The sequence below is a fragment of the Erigeron canadensis genome, chromosome 4 (genome assembly GCF_010389155.1).
Source record: "Erigeron canadensis isolate Cc75 chromosome 4, C_canadensis_v1, whole genome shotgun sequence".
NCBI lineage: Eukaryota > Viridiplantae > Streptophyta > Magnoliopsida > Asterales > Asteraceae > Erigeron > Erigeron canadensis.
In genome coordinates, this window is record NC_057764.1 from 1,045,895 (window position 1) to 1,062,330 (window position 16,436).

The 16,436-nt window shown below is 32.2% G+C and overlaps 1 protein-coding gene across 3 annotated transcripts; it reads right to left on the reverse strand.

Moving 5' to 3' along the window:
* Positions 1 to 11,751: 11,751 nt before the first annotated feature.
* Positions 11,752 to 15,285, reverse strand: LOC122596332. 3 transcript variants are annotated; one of them, XM_043768888.1, is made up of 6 exons: positions 15,167 to 15,285; positions 13,904 to 14,913; positions 13,066 to 13,815; positions 12,859 to 12,977; positions 12,325 to 12,769; positions 11,752 to 12,168 (listed from the first exon to the last, which is right to left on the reverse strand). In XM_043768888.1, exons 2-5 carry the CDS (start codon positions 14,910 to 14,912, stop codon positions 12,515 to 12,517), a joined length of 2,133 nt encoding a protein of 710 aa, XP_043624823.1. In that variant the 5' UTR covers position 14,913; positions 15,167 to 15,285; the 3' UTR covers positions 11,752 to 12,168; positions 12,325 to 12,514. The 3 variants fall into 3 exon arrangements, with proteins under 3 accessions (XP_043624823.1, XP_043624822.1, XP_043624821.1); XM_043768887.1 differs by having other exon boundaries at positions 11,752 to 12,165; positions 12,325 to 12,781; positions 15,167 to 15,283; XM_043768886.1 differs by having other exon boundaries at positions 12,325 to 12,781; positions 15,167 to 15,283.
* Positions 15,286 to 16,436: the final 1,151 nt, after the last annotated feature.

The window sequence follows — 16,436 nt, forward strand, 5'->3', positions numbered from 1 at the left end:
ATAACTAACAGATATAAATATTGTAATAACAACAGTGAATAGAGAGAACAAGAATAGAGAGAATAAGAGAATGATTTTCATTGATCTTGAATTCTCTTAGTTACAATAATATGACTATATATAAAGCTATATGAGTCTTTATAATAAATACAATCATAATGATATAATAAATGATTGGGAGTTACGAATGTGGATAGCCACATAATAAATATCTCATAACAATTTGAACTTAAATCTTTAATCAATATATTTACAAATAAACAATACAGTGGTTTAATAATCAATTCAATCACTCAGTTATTCTTACGAAAGATATTAGGTTCAAATTTATAGGTAAACATTTTAAGTGGCTAGCATGAAAGATTAAAAACATTCACGATGATATCTAGATTAGTCTCCTACTTTTGAGTCAAATAATGGTCCTTTCCAAATAACTTGAATATGGAAAATCTTGTACATTTTCTCTTGTAGTAATCTTCATATTGTGGTAAGAAAATGTTTGGGTGGATAAGAGAGAGCTAGTCTATCATGTCATCTGAGTTATTAACTTGACATATTGAACCGATCATACCACGACTTAACTAAGATATAAAAAAAAAATTAAGTTTCAGTAAACCTTTAACAACAGTAATAATGCACAATCTTATTACAGGCAAAGTTAGGAGGATAGAGAAATTGTTTTCGGAAAACGTTCGATAAAAATGTGTATAATAAACATAAGTAAACGTACAAGTTTTAGTGTATAATTTAAAAAAAAAAAAGGTTAAAGGAAGGGACTGCCCCCGGTATCCCTTAGCTTTGATACCTACCTATACCACCCCGTAAGGCTTTGGGTGACGGTGAAATACCTTCACTTAGTTCCCACAGGATATTGGCATCCCCAAGGATCGAACCCCCTCGTCATTTAAGACTTCTCCTGTGGGCCCTAAGCATCATGGGTGATGGATACCACTAGGTAATTGCCGCATTCGTAAAATGTAAATATACATTGTAACATTGATATAGGGATATCAATAATACCAAGGTATGGAGAAGTTATATAAAGTACCTTGTGTTATACTAAGTAGGATCATAATCTGGTCTATACAAAATAGTCATCATCTACAACGTTGTCTTGTCTTTAAGGACAATAATACAACCGTTTTAGATCTTAATGGCCTCAAAATTATGTATATGTATATATGTACGTATACGTGACTTACTATCGACTAACTATTAGAAAACATAAAGTTAATATCGATAAATATTGTTTATTTATTTATTTTTTATCTGTAAGAAGCAATAATTAATTAGCTAATGGGTTGGTGGTCCATTGGTAAGGTCTTTGACCGCAAGGATATTCACCGGGGTTCGAATTTGACTTCCTACATTTATATGAGTGGATTATTAGGGGGAGTTTACGAGAGTTCCGAGTTTCATAAATAAAAAAAAAAAAAACAATAATTACATGATCTTCAGAAATGCGTGTTCACCATTGCAATTTCAGTAAACACTAGGGCTTGTTTGTTTTAAGTGACTGAATGGCAAAAAGTGACTGAATGGATATACAATGTCTGTATAGATTAAGTCAATATAGTTATTTTTTAGTTTATTAAGTCAAAAACAAACATATTTTCTTGACTTAATGGATTAAAACAATTAAAACTAAGTCATGGCTTTTTAATTAAGAGTTTATCAAACACCACCTAATTATAGTTATTTATGCAATATTAGTAGAATAAATCAATTGGAAAATGACTACTTGAATACATTGTTTATGGATGTTTATGAATACTTTATGAAAGAGTTTGCATATAACAAAGTTATAAAATAAAAATAATTGATTTTAAATTTAAAAACTAAGAAGACTAAAAAAAAGGTGTTAGCTATTTATTTGTTGCCTTTAAAAAAAATAATTTGTTGTAGGTACATGGGTAATTCCATACTTGAAACAGCCCTGACTAACAAACAATTTACTTATTAACTTTCTTTTCTTATTTATCAACTTAATTCAGCCAAATAATTTGAATCGGAAGTACTTAGTTTATATATGTCCGAGTCATATTTTCGTGCAATGCAACGACACCAACGACAGTTGTGACAACAGGTGGTGGTGGAAACGGTGGCGGTGACGGGTGGTGGAGGCGGCAATGGTGGTGAATGTAAAAGTAATTGATGTTAAAGGAGGTAGTGTAGTTATTTTAAGTGATCGACGGATTTATGTTGTAAATGATTTAATCAAGGGTATTAAAGTTGTATTAGATTATTAGGTAGAGATGTTTAAATTAATGAATAAATGATATGAACATTTTAGGTAATCTTTTGAGATTTTGGAAGAGGATTCTTATTTTATAAAGTATTATAGATATGGATATATATAGATATAGACTCTATAAAGGAAACAACACCAAAAAAGTACAAAAAATAAAGGAAATGTGTACACCTGTGAAATAACAATATCTAGCTAGCTGGTTGTTAAGGGAAAGGGTGTAGTCGGCTTGTTTTATCGGTAAAAACCATCGGCAAGCATCGGTTAATCGGCTACTCTATAGCACGTGTATCGCCTAGTTTCGGCAAGCACAATCGGCAAGTTTTGGATATATATATATATATATATATATATCGGCATGTTTTGGCCGATAGCAGTGAATGTTGGGAGCGTGTACTTTGTGACCATTTTTTTTTTCTCTTGTGCCACTCACCGGAAACCTAAAAAATTAATTTGGGGGTTTTCGATTGTGAGGCTTGATCTACGTTTTTCTTGGCTTCTATTGCCGGAATATGTGCTGATAAAACTTGTTGATGCTCCTAACGTAACATATCACCCTTTCCGGTGAGATCCGAAACCCCTTTTTGGGGTTTCCGGTCGTTGCCGGCAAAACCGTTCACTTTAATTCCAACCAAAACTTATTTTGGCTTGTGCAAGGGTGTAGTTGGCTATAGACTACTTGGTTGGTTTGGTTTTCTGGCGACCCCTGTTTTGGGGTTTTCGGTTTAATTGATACACTATTGCTTGTTGGTTGATTCGGTTTTCCGGTGAAGCCCTTTGTTGGGTTTTCAGGTGAACTGCTGTTGTTGCATGTGGCTGGTGGTTTTCCGGCGAGCCCTTTCTTAGGTTTTTCGGTGAGACTACTGCTGCTGCTGCCTTCTGCTACGGTGGCTGGTGGTTTTCCGGCGAGCCCTTTCTTGGGTTTTCCGTTTACTGTTGCTGTTGCTCCTTTTACGGTGGTTAGTTTTCCGGCGACCCTTTTCTTGGGTTTTTCGGTTACTGTTGCTGTATATTTATGTATATTTATCTTTTTACATTGTCGTTAATTGCTTGTTTGTGATTAGCTTGATAGTGTTAGCGGTAGCGTTGCCAGATTTTTCCTTGGTAGCGTTGCCAGATTTTGTTCCATTAACGCAATAGGTAGCCGGAAAAAGTAGTTTTTAGCCGATGATGATATCGTTGAATAGTTTTTTAGGTTGCCAGTTAAATGGGCGATGATGATACAAATGTTCGTAAAAATGGGACTTGGATGATCCGGGGCGTATCTTGGCGGGGTAAACCTTCGGGTTAGCAGCTATGGCGCCTCCGACTTCCGAAATTCCCGACCCCCAAATTCTGAGCCCAAGTTTTATTTTAAAAAAAAAAGGGTTACTTTTTTAGTTTTCTGGCAAGTTTGATTATTATTCCGTTTACCTTTACTATGTTATAAAATTGGTTAAATTGGCAAGTCTTTGGCACTACACCACCACTTTTGGCTAGTTTTTGGCAACGACATGTGGCGGCTTGTGATTCGTCGATAATTTTTCAATTTAGCCAATTTGCCAATCTTTTGGCACTACACCCTTGCCCCTTAGGTTTTAGAAATCCAAAAAAAAAAATTGAGGTTGCAATGAATGGAAATGGGACATTGACTTGGTCCAATTATGCAAAATATCGCTATAAAAGGATCTAGATTATTGAGGTTAGGTTTAAAAGGTGTGATGGCTAGATAGAGGAACCATCCTGGATAGAGATTATTTGAAAGTTCTTATGCTCAAATCTTGGTGTGAGCAAAATGCTTCTCTAAAATAGAGACAAAAGTTTCCCATAATGGGATTCCTTTAGAATTGGAGTTGGGTATACGAAGAGTCATGCCGCTAAGCCCAAAATTATCGTTAATAAAAAAGAAAAAAAATAAAAGAACCATCCAACTGGTGGGCCAAACATATCAATGTAGTCCATGAATCTATATTGCAATGTTATTTGCTATCTCTTTCATTCTTTCTTGTATATACAAGAGTAAGTATCTGCGCGTTGCGGCGGTAAGATGGTAGGGTGATATGTCATAGACTGTGATAGGTCACAGGTTGTGATATATCATAGAGTGTGATAGCCAAATGTTTTAGCCGTACGGGCTCCACCCTCGGATTTCAAAATTAGTCGAAAGTATATCGAATGACATCTCTAATGAAAGAGCATGAAATTTTTAGAACACCCATATAATTTTCATAATACTCGATTTACGGTTTTTCAGATAAAAGATTTTGAATGAATTAGAGAAATTTATGGAAGAGAGAGAAAAATGAGTGGTTGAAATTGAGGAGAGAGAAAAAAATGAATGGTTGTGATTTATTCTAAGAGTATTATGAATAAGTGATAGTGGTATTTTGAAGTTTTCACTTGTGTAAAATTGAAAAAATGAAGGGAACAAATGCTTTATAATGTAGTAGAGATAGAGATATACGAGTATAATTTATTAATTTATCTAAGACTAGTACTAAATGTTAAACGTGCAATGAAATGTAATCCTGTTCTTTCCAAATAACTAAACTAATTGCGCATTTGGTTCACAGATTCTAATGGAATCTGATGGAATTGGAATTAAATTCTATTCCGTGGTACGTTTGGTTGTCAAAAGATGGTGGAATTACATTCCATCAAATGATGGAATCTCCATTCCTTAGGGGGTGTTTGGTTCGCGGAATTATCTGGAATTCATGGGAATTGTAATCTAAATTTCATCCTTTACCATGTTTGTGTAACACCCCAATATTTTTAAGGTAATAGAAAATTAACCATTTTTATAGTTTTAATATTAAATTAATTTCCTAGTATTTTGTTTTGAGATAAAGGGTTAATTTAGTTGGAACTTTAGTGGATAGCGGGTAAAAATACCCATTTATATTTTTATTTAGGTGGCAAAGGGGGGGAATAGCCCAACCACTTTTGCTTGATGAATTATTAGTCTAATTTTCTTTCAAAAGTTTTGATCTTCCATCACATTCTAAATCCTTCCAATTCAAAAGCAAATTTTCTTCTCAATCCCTTCAATCAATCTTCCAAGTGATTTAACAATAACAATAATAATCATTAATCTTCAAGAAGCAAAAATTGAAAAGTTAGGGTTGTGTTTTTGGATGGTGGTGGCTGAATTTAAGAGAGAAAAAGGGAAAAAAGGGGAATTTTGATTCAAGTCCAAATTATTGAATTCTTGAGGTATTGATTTTCTTAACCTAGTTCTAGTTCCTTTTATTAAATTAGGTTTCTTAATCATAGAAATTGGGGGTTTTTATTATTTGAGGTTTTCCAGTAATTGAGAAATTGATAGTTTGATTGAAAAAGTATGTTGATAATGAAAACCCTCATAGTAAGAACTTTATAATTGGTGGTATTTCGCTAGTAGATATAGTATGAAGCTTTACTATGAGAATTTGATTCTTAGAAGGTTTTGAATAAGCCAAACACCATGAAGCTAGAGTTATGGTGAAATTAGTTAGATGATTGTGAAAGAATTGAGTTATTGAACTCAAAAAGATAAATATGTTGAATTATGTATAGGTGGTGAAGATCAATTTATGGAGTCTAATAACCATACATTGTCAAATAGCCAAAATCAAGGTGAGTACATATGTATGTGTCCATAGTTGTGATATGAAGGGCATAGATGAATAAATTTCTATGTCCCAATTGTATGTTGAATTGAGTAAGACTAGTAGATGATGATATACCTACTAGCATATATGGAGTGTAAGACTAGTAGATGATGAGATACCTACTAGCATACTTTGGTTTTGTGTAAGACTAGTAGATGACGGGGTACCTACTAGCATATATCCTTGGCCAAGTAGAAGTAACATGATCATGATTTGTTTGTTGTTGTTTTAATTGTTAAGTGAATGGCTTAAATTGTTATATGCACTTGGTTTTGTATAGTTAGATATTGATCATATTCATATGTATTCACTAAGCAAATTGCTTATATTTTAGTTGTTTAAATTTTCTTATAGGTAGTGGTAGTAGCAAGGAAAAGGAGGTGATCAAGTGAAGTTAAAGTTGGAGTTTGTAGAACATTGGCTTGAAGGTGGGCAACTTGGGTAATTGTTGATAGACTATCCCTAATAACCATGATGGCTCATGATACAATGTTCTTTTGGTTTAACTTATTTTAGGATAAAATTTATGGAACTTGATTTGCAAATGGGTCACATGGTGTTTAAAGGTGGACATGATCGTTTTGCTTTGAAAGATCGTTTTGGGCGAATGACCCGTTTGGTCGTTTTAATGTATATTTCAATGGTTAAGGTTTTGGATCTATCAATTATGTTGTAATATATGATTTTACTCATTTTGGTGTTTTGGTTTAATGAATTTGTAGCATGAAAAGTGAAATAGGAATTTTTGGCTAAAATGGAATTGTGCAGGTCGGACCATAAATTTACGGCCCATTGATTTACATGGGACCGTAAATTTACGGCCCTAGGCTATAAATTTACGGCCCTAGGCTATAAATTTACGGTCCTTGCAATTTTGAGTTGTTTTCAAACAGGGACGAAAAAAATCTAAGAGCAAATTACGGTGCAAATTTTACGGCTAGTTGTAATTGAGCCGTAAATTTACGGTCATGAACCATAAATTTACGGCCAGCACAAAAAAAGAAAATTTTTTTTTATGGTTTTTAATTTAATGAGTTTGGTTCTTACAGTTTGGTTGTGAAATAAGATGAAATTGGGATTGAAAAGTTTCTTTTGAATTCTCTAAAATATGAAATTCAAGATTTCTTTCATATCTTGAAGGAATGTTTAACATTTCAATGGAATGTATAAAAATTACCCAAAAACCCTCAAACAAGTAGATGATTATTATTATTATTATTATTATTATTATTATTATTATTATTATTATTATTATTATTATTATTATTATTATTATTATTATTATATTATTATTATTATTATTATTATTATTATTAGAGAAATTATCACAAATCGTCCCTGTGGTTTGCTCGATTCACATTTTCGTCCCTGAACTTTTTGTTATCACCAAGTGTCCCTAGGCTTTTCCATTTCATTGCTAGACGTCCCTGTCAGTAACGGACGTCAAAAAAACCCGTTAAACTCCTCACGTGCATAGCACACGAGGGTATAATTGTCTGTCCATTTTTATTATCAACCACAGGACGATTTTATTTCCCCATAAATTTTACCCCTCTATCTAAACCTACACACTCATTCCCAAGAACTTTATTTATCTTTCTTCCTTTTTCCTTTCTCACATACAACCATCAATGATTGTTATCTCTATGTCAATGATATATTATCATAAATCATATGTATCTCTAGATCAATCATATTTTTTAGGATCTAAATCTATATTCACAAGCACTAACATCTTTTTCACCGTTCCAATCTATCCGTAATCATGAAAATAAAACATGGGTTTGGCCTCAAAGTTGATATCAATGAAGATATGACTTGGGTTTTTCTCATGGATGGCCAGAGATGACTGTTATAAAAAGATGAAAATAACAGTCACAAAAATCCATCCATTTCTTAACCGATGGACCCAGATCAAAACCAATTTACAATATACCTTATTAAACAACCCCTTTAAATCGGAATATGCTTTACTCGTCGGAAAAAGCGTAGAAATACCAAATGTGGGCTGACTGACGACTTTTGGCTCAAAATGGTTGATATCTTCAAGGTACAAACACCATGTTTGTGTGTATTGGAAATGTAGAAATGACTAATGAGTTTGGTAGTCTTTGGAGTTTGGAGGCAAGTGGTAAAAGGAATCCATGATAATATTAATAGGTGTTGCACACCGGTTCCTGTGAGGGCAAGCATTCTGGGAATTTAAAATCAATTGTAAAAAGTATTAGTAAAGGGAAGGTAGGTGATGGTGATGCATAAGATTCTGGGGATATTAGTGATAGGTTTCTTTTACCTTGTTTATGGGGTTTTTTTTTGTTAATGATGAAACTTTATTGTATTTTTGTGTGTAGAAAATATATGTATATGTGTATGAAATTATTGGTGGATTTGTTGTTGGATCTCGAAAGAAAGAAAGATTGGTGATAGTTGTTGGATACAAAAGAAGAGAAAGAAGAATTGGTAGGAGTTTTGTGTCTAAAAAGACTAAAGTGCCCTCATGTGCAGGGACTTGACAGACTCAAAGTAACGTCAGTTACTGACAGGGACTTCTGAAAATGAAATGGAAAAGCCCAGGGACACTTAGTGACAAAAAAAAAAGTTTAGGGACGAAAATGCGAATCGAGCAAACCACAAGGACGATTTGTGACAATTTCTCTTATTATTATTATTATTATTATTATTATTATTATTATTATTATTATCATTATTTGAAATTCATAAAATATAATATATTATTATTATTTTCATTTATTATTATTGTTAATGAAAATATTATAAATAATATAAATATATAAAAAATAGTAATAATATAAATAATATAATAGTATTATATAAAAATAATAAATAATAATAGTATAGATAAAATAATAAAAAAATTGTTATTATATTATTAATATTTTTATATTTATATGATTACTATTTTTATAAAATTATAACAAAATTATATAATAACAATGAATAATTATAATATTATATAGAAATAACAAATAATAATATTATATAAAAATATCAAATAATAATGTAATAATATTATTATATTATTGATATTATTAATATTTTTATACATTTTTAGTATGATAATTATTATATGTATAATAATATTATATAAAAATAATAAATAATAATAATATTATTATTATATTATTTTTATTATTAACATTTTTATATATTGATATTTTTATTATTTATATATTTATCATAATGTTATATAAAAATAATAAATACTAATAATATAAATAAAACAATATTATTGTTATTATATTATTTATATTACTTATATCTTTTTTATCTTTATACTACTATTGTTTTTATAGATTTATAATAAAATTATATAAATATAATAGACTATAATATAAATAATATAATAATATTATTATTATATTATTTATATTATTAATATTTTTATATATTCATAATAATATTATATAAAAATAATAAATAATATTAATATAAATAATATTATAATAACATCATTATATTATTTTTATTTTTTATATTTAATATAACTTTTTTTAACTATATTTTTATTTATTCTATTTTTTATTATTTTTATTATTTTTATCATTATTTTTCTTATTATTTTAATATTATTTATATTACTAACATTTAAATTTATTATTATTGTTTATGTTTAATAAAAGGTATTTTGTCATTTTTATTAAATTAAATTCAGATTTTTTTGACTGAATTCCATTGAATTCAGTCAACTAAACACATGACAAATTTTAAAATTTTAAAATTCCAACCTTTTTAACAGATTCCAAGTCCTTAAAAAACATTTCGTTAAGCAAACGCCCCCTTAGGGTTGTTAGATGAAATTTGATTCTTTCCTTCTCTTGAATTTTAAGAAAATAAAAAGCATTCCATCAAATTCCATTCATTCGGAATCTAATTCCGTTGACAGATTTCATTCTTTACAAAAACAATTTATGAACCAAACGCGCCATAACTTTTTTTTTAAAACAACAAATTATCCAGCTTTGTTTTCGGTAAAGGCTTTTAATTTTGGCTAGGGATGGCAAAAAAAACCTGACTTGACGGGGAAACCCGAAACCCAATGAGGAAACCCGATACCCGAACCCGTTCGGGGGAGGGACTGGGGCATGTCTACCCCGACCCGATATCAATACCTATATCTATATATTTATAAGTAATTAGTTTTGAATCTATATTCCACACTAATATCAACAAAATTTGTATCTATGTTCAATAACTTGCACATCTATTTCTCAAAACATCAAGAATAAGTAGTATCCTTTCTCAAATCATACAAGTTTTGGTAAATATTTTTGAAAAGTAACTATCCTTATCGAGTCGGGTTTCGGGTTTTGGGCATGATTTTATCCCCGATGGGGTCCCCGATAAGGTACTTGATGGGTATCGGGTCGGGTTCGGGTCGTATATTCCTTATCGGGTTCAGGTTCGGGTTTAGTACTACCCGCCCCGAACCCGACCCATTGCCATTCCTAATTTTGGTGAAGGGTTTTTACACCTAATAAAGGAGTTCTTATATAACCTATTAGAAATAAAACATAACCCTAAATAAACCTATTCATAACCAACTGGAACGGAACTGTTACCTCTTACATATGTAATTGACTGCAATTAGACAACTTTCTAACATCATGTGTTAACATCATCAGCAAGTTCCACATATTAAGACTAGAGTCGGCAATATTAGCCCAATTGGATATACTTGGATCAGTTTGGGCTAGAGTTGGCAAAATTGTACGGGTCAGGTCGGGTCACGGGTCAATACGGGTTGTTTTGAAAATGGGTCAAAACGGGTCAGGTCAAAATGGACGCGGGTCAAAACGGGCCGTTTTTAAAATAAAAAACGGATCCAAAGGTACAAGTTTTTGTGGCAGACCATTCTCATCAATAATGAAACACTTTGGTATATGCCGCTTTAAATTTGACGTTCCTGAATTTTGATTGGCACAATAGACTTTTCCACAAAGTACAACTCGCCTTACTATTCCCCGGTGGCCCAAATCTTTCAAAGCAACTCTATACTATAGAGCGTTCTCTACTTCTCTATTTGATTGAGATAAAGATACCTCATCGTCATTGTCATCTCTAACACTTTGTTGGTCTGACATGAAATCTATTTTAAACAAGATCATAACTTAGCCAATAATCAACTCGATTCAGCCAATAATCAACTAAGGAATTTCTCTATTTATAATATCTAAATCAACAAACTAATTCACCATACCATGTACATAATTCGGTAGCAAACTTGTAATAAGTCACTAATTAAACAAAGAAAAAGTGCAAATTTGTAATAGCTTTTTATTATTATAAAAAACCCTTTAAAAGTTACTGATTAGTATTACATCTATATCTACAAATATATTATCTAACACAATCATATATTTAGTTATTTACATTACTGAATCTTTAGTTTTCTACTAATAATTTACCTTTGATCCGTTTGTTATTTTGAAAACGGCCCGTTTTGACCCATTTTCAAAACAACCTGTATTGACCCGTGACCCGACCCGACACGCACATTTTGCCACCTCTAACATTCCTACAAGTCTGGATATAACCACTTTTATGGGCATATCAAGTATACTAAAAATACCCTATTAACAACCTTCAACTAGAAAAATTAAATTAGAGAGAAAGTGACAAGGAAAAATGCAATAAACATAATATGGTTTCCATAAAATGTATACATTCTTACATAAGTTCTCCCGCCCGACCCAACCATCAAACCTGGACATTTCAAATGAACAATACCTGACATCAGCTACTTTTTAAAATCATACAGATATTCGACCATGCTATTCATCCTTGCAATCCAATATTAATATAGATGTGATAACACTATTATATGTTGCTGAACATAAACCAACAAAAAGCTATACTAAAGGATCATACTTTTGGTTTAGTTATAATAAAATCAAATTCATACAACTTAAAGATATATACAGCATTTATAATTATAGTACCACATGGACTTAGGGGAAGCAGGATCGAATGAAAAACTTACGAAATATGAGAGATATCTACCGGATGAATTGAACACATCCCAAGTAATTCACTGTTGCAAGCATTATCATAGAAAGAAAAAAGTACAGAGTAATCAAATACATGATTACAGTCCATTAGGTACGTATTCAACCACAACTCATCTCTGAAGCCTATTCCAGTCATGTCAGTTCCTGGTAGTGGTGGAGCTACAGCAGCATTTTCATCAATCCCAGGTCCTAGGTTCGGTGGCAGCATAGGGGTGGCCGCCATTTCCCTAAAGTCCAAAGTTTCTAAAATTACAACCTACTGCAAGCAAACAACTAGTTTTTTTAGATGACGTTTTCCAACACTAACACCAAAACATCAAATATGGCAAGGAAAACAATAAGAAAAGCATTCCAAACATGGAAATTTAAACAAATATATCAGTCTTTATCAACACAAATTCATATTAACCATTACCTCTAATATTTCCTTGTTTTCGGTTACTAAAGAAAGGCACCCGACCCACCTTTAGTGCAAGCAAGGCATATTACCAGCCCTTCATTGAGATCATTAGCCCTCCACTGGACAAATATATCAGTCTTATCAAAAGAAAATTCATATAACCATTACATTTAATATTTCCTTTTGCAGTTGTTCAAGAACTTTGTCAGGGTTCTAGATATTCATCAGCTTCCACAGCTTCACCAACTGCTTCCCAATGTGTTTCTGAATTGGGTTGAACCTCAACTTCATTCCCATCTCCATCAGATTCAGCAATCCATTCTTGAGCCATGTCACTATCTTTTGATAATAGCACTTCAATATTCCTCTCTTTTCTCCTTTTGTTTTTTTCCATCAAATAAGAGTTGAATTGAACATAAGCAAGATTCTTCAATTGACTCGCCTCCAATCTATTTATATTCTGTGTATATATCTACAAAGTTAAAAGCAACACAGTGTTATAAAATGATACTGATATATAATTATAAAACTTAAATGAAGTCTACTAACCCCTTCATGCGTGCGCCAATTCCTTTCACACCCCCATGAACTACTAGTTAACGAAAGAATCCTCATTGCAATCTTTTTCAAATTAGGAGTAACACCACCAAAAGTTCCCCACCAATTCACTACAGTTTTGAAACATTAAAAAAATATTAAATATACAAATATGAACGTTTATAAATAAAATAAATAACTTATAGTAAATTGAATTACCCGGATCATAGTCGTCATTATTCACTTTACATGACGAAATTGCAAGCTCAGTACCAAATCTATCCATTTTGTTCCTGTACTTTGGCAACTCAGCCATTAGCACTTGCACTTGCATCTCTAAATCTCCGGTAAGTATTGTTTCAAAAAATTCAACAATCGCATCAGATACATCGGGATCATCTTGGATTTCCAAATCCTTGTAGAAATAATAAGGATTTAAAAAATAAGCCGTCAAATGCATAACAGAATCTAGTCTACCTTTCATCTTGGTATCTATTATATTTATGACAGGCTCATAAGCTTTTTCGTTACCACCCAAAACCCCTTTGATATCTTCCTTTGCTTTTATCAACTCCCCATAAACAAAACCCATTGAGGGTTTCTGATCCGCATCAACCATTCGAAGGATTTTGACCAAAGGGGTAAACACCTTCAAACATAGTGACACACCGGCCCAAAATGAGAAACCTAGAACCATTGCATATGTGGCTTTCCCTTTGACAGTATTGAAAAATTTACACTCTTCCCATTCGGGGCTAGAAAACATATGTCTTAATTGCTCCTTTTTTTGGGACAAACTTTGTAAAGTTAGATATGCGGAAGCAAATCTCGTGACACCCGGACGGACAATATTTTTTTTCTTGGTGAACTTTCTCATCATAGCCAGCGTCTTGTTGTGAGAATAAATGAAGATGGTTAGTTCCTTTGCTTGATCTAGGATTTTCTTATACCTTGGAAGTGCACCAATACCTTGAAAAACATAAAAGTATAATTTAAAAGAATAATTAACAGTTAAACAGGTATAGCTACCGTCAAGCATAAGGTTAATTATAGATACCTTCAAGCATAAGGTTAATGGCATGTGTCGCACATGATGTCCAAAAGATCTTTGGTCTTGTCGCTTTAAGCAACTTTGCCGCTTCCATGTTATTCGAGGCATCATCGGTCACAATTTGAACAACATGTTCAGCACCAACTTCTTGAATGCAACCTTCGACATACTTATATATCCGCTCGCTTGTATGAGCTTCACTCCGACATTCTTTGGAAGATATGAAAACGGTACCCATCTTTGAATTTACACATAAACTCATAATGCTCTTCCTCTCTTTATGCGACCAAGCATCCATCATAATCGAGCATCCATCCTCTTTCCATTCTTCTTCATTTGTTTTCAACGAACTTTTTGTTCTTTCAACCTCTTCCATTAGAAGTGTGGTGCTCATCTCATGTGGAGTAGGAGGTGGAAGCCCGGGTCCAAATTCGCCAACCACTTCCAACAACTTTTTAAAGCTATCCGTTTCAAAGGCATCAAACGGAATCCCGCACTCATATGCCCACCTACAAATGTATTTCTTCACCATCGATATTCCGTCTTTCTGAATATCACCGCTAAGTTCTACATCTTCACTCTTCTCCTCCTTTTTAGCCTCCTCCTTTTCCTCAGGGTTTACTTTATTTACAAAGTTATCCATGGGGCCAATTACATTTAGTTCCTCCACATAAATAGCACTTTCATTAGTATCATTTCTCCTATCCGATCTTACGACTTCATTGTCTTCTTTTTTAGCCTTTTTCTTAAGGATAGCATCCCGACATCTCACCTGATCCTCTTTGGTAGAGTTCGGACACGACGATACCTGTCCCGTAACATTTCCGATATGTTGTTTCAATCTAGTAATCCCCCCACTGACCACTTTTGAACACAAGTTGCATTTGATTTTGCCCCAGTTGTTTGGGTCGGGGCAAACACCGTAGTCCCAACCAATATCATTTGATCGTCTTTTAACACCGGCAACCATTGGCATTGGCTGACCGGATGGTGAATTGGCAGAACCAGATGACATCCTCAGGTATCATGAAATCAGAAATACATTATATTTAATTAATTAAAATCAGAAATATATCTTATAGTATACCATAAGAAAATGCTAATGACAGTTACTACTGCTTTATACATAAAAATAAAAATATTCCTACATTTTCACATAACAATATACAAATTTCAATGTACCCAAATAATTCATACTGACAACACTTAATTAACAAAACCCTAAATTTAATTAATTAAATCAGAAATAAAAAATATACTAGTATTTACCTGTGGTGGAGTCAGTGAAATGGGGAGTCAGATACTTGTGACTTGTAGGAGGGAATATGATTGAACCCTAAAAAACGATAGACCAGTTCAATCTTGACCGTTCCTTTTTTTTTTTTTTTTTTTCTTTTCGTTCATTTTCTGACCGATATTGACCGCCAATGAATCATTTTGAAAAACATTGAATATTCCGCGAACCACCGCCGATATTTACAACACTTTATAAATATAGCCACACATTCATCTTTTATAATACGAACTTAAAAAAGAAAATGAAAAACTTTAAAATTTTGTATTACTTCAATTATATGTGAAAGTTTATAAAAGTTTATATCATAACATAAAGATTTTTTAAAACCTGAAAATTAGTCTCTTGTTCAAATGTAAATGATTTTCCTTTATATGCATCACGTTCACATATGTTTATATCAAGTTATACTGGGTACATCTATATCTATATCTATACTCTATTATAAAATAAACTACTCTCTTTTTTTTTTCTTTCAATTCTTTACCTTTAAAATACTCTTAACTTTCAACACATTCATAGCTCACAACCTCACACACTAAATTTACCCTATCTATACTATATTATAAAGCAGATTTTCCCTAAATTTTTAACATTGAACTTGAAATCTTCAATATTAATTTTAAGTACTTCCCCAAAATGCCCCTCCTATCTATTCTATATTTATCTAAAATAACTATAATACTCTTTCTCTCTCCTTAAATCTCAACCAATCATCTTTTTTCTCTCTCCTCCATAAATCATTTATTCCTCCAATTCATTCAAAATCTTTTATCTCAAAAACCGTACATCGATAAATTATAAAAATTGTATGGGTGTTCTTAAAATTTCAGGCTCTTTCATTAGAGATGTCATTCGATATACTTTCGACAAATTTTTAAATCCGAGGGCGGAGCCCGTACGGCTAAGGCATTTAACTATCATACTCTATGACATATCAACTCCTATAACCTATCATACTTTATGACCTAGGTATCACCCCACCATCTCACCGCCGCAACGCGCGGGTACTTGCTCTTGTGTATCCCTAAAATTTTTCCAACCATATTTATTCAAACTATCAATCTCTTTTATTCATGATTTTGGTTACATTTTAGATGTGTTTCGTGATTTTAGTCATGATGGTTTGATGTATGAAAATTTTATGAAAGATAGAAAGAAAATCATTCACTAATTTAAATATTTTCACCTAATATCTCTATAATGCTCTTAATAAAATTATTTACGAAAGTTACATCCCTTAAC

What these genes read in the sequence shown, in the direction of transcription:
- LOC122596332 (XM_043768887.1), bottom strand. Translation starts at nt 14,912, where the DNA reads ATGTCATCTGGTTCTGCCAATTCACCATCCGGTCAGCCAATGCCAATG. An exon ending in CATTAACCTTATGCTTGAAG is followed by an intron (nt 13,816 to 13,903) that starts GTATCTATAATT and finishes ATGTTTTTCAAG; the next exon opens with GTATTGGTGCACTTCCAAGG. An exon ending in ATTGGCGCACGCATGAAGGG is followed by an intron (nt 12,782 to 12,858) that starts GTTAGTAGACTT and finishes TTAACTTTGTAG; the next exon opens with ATATATACACAGAATATAAA.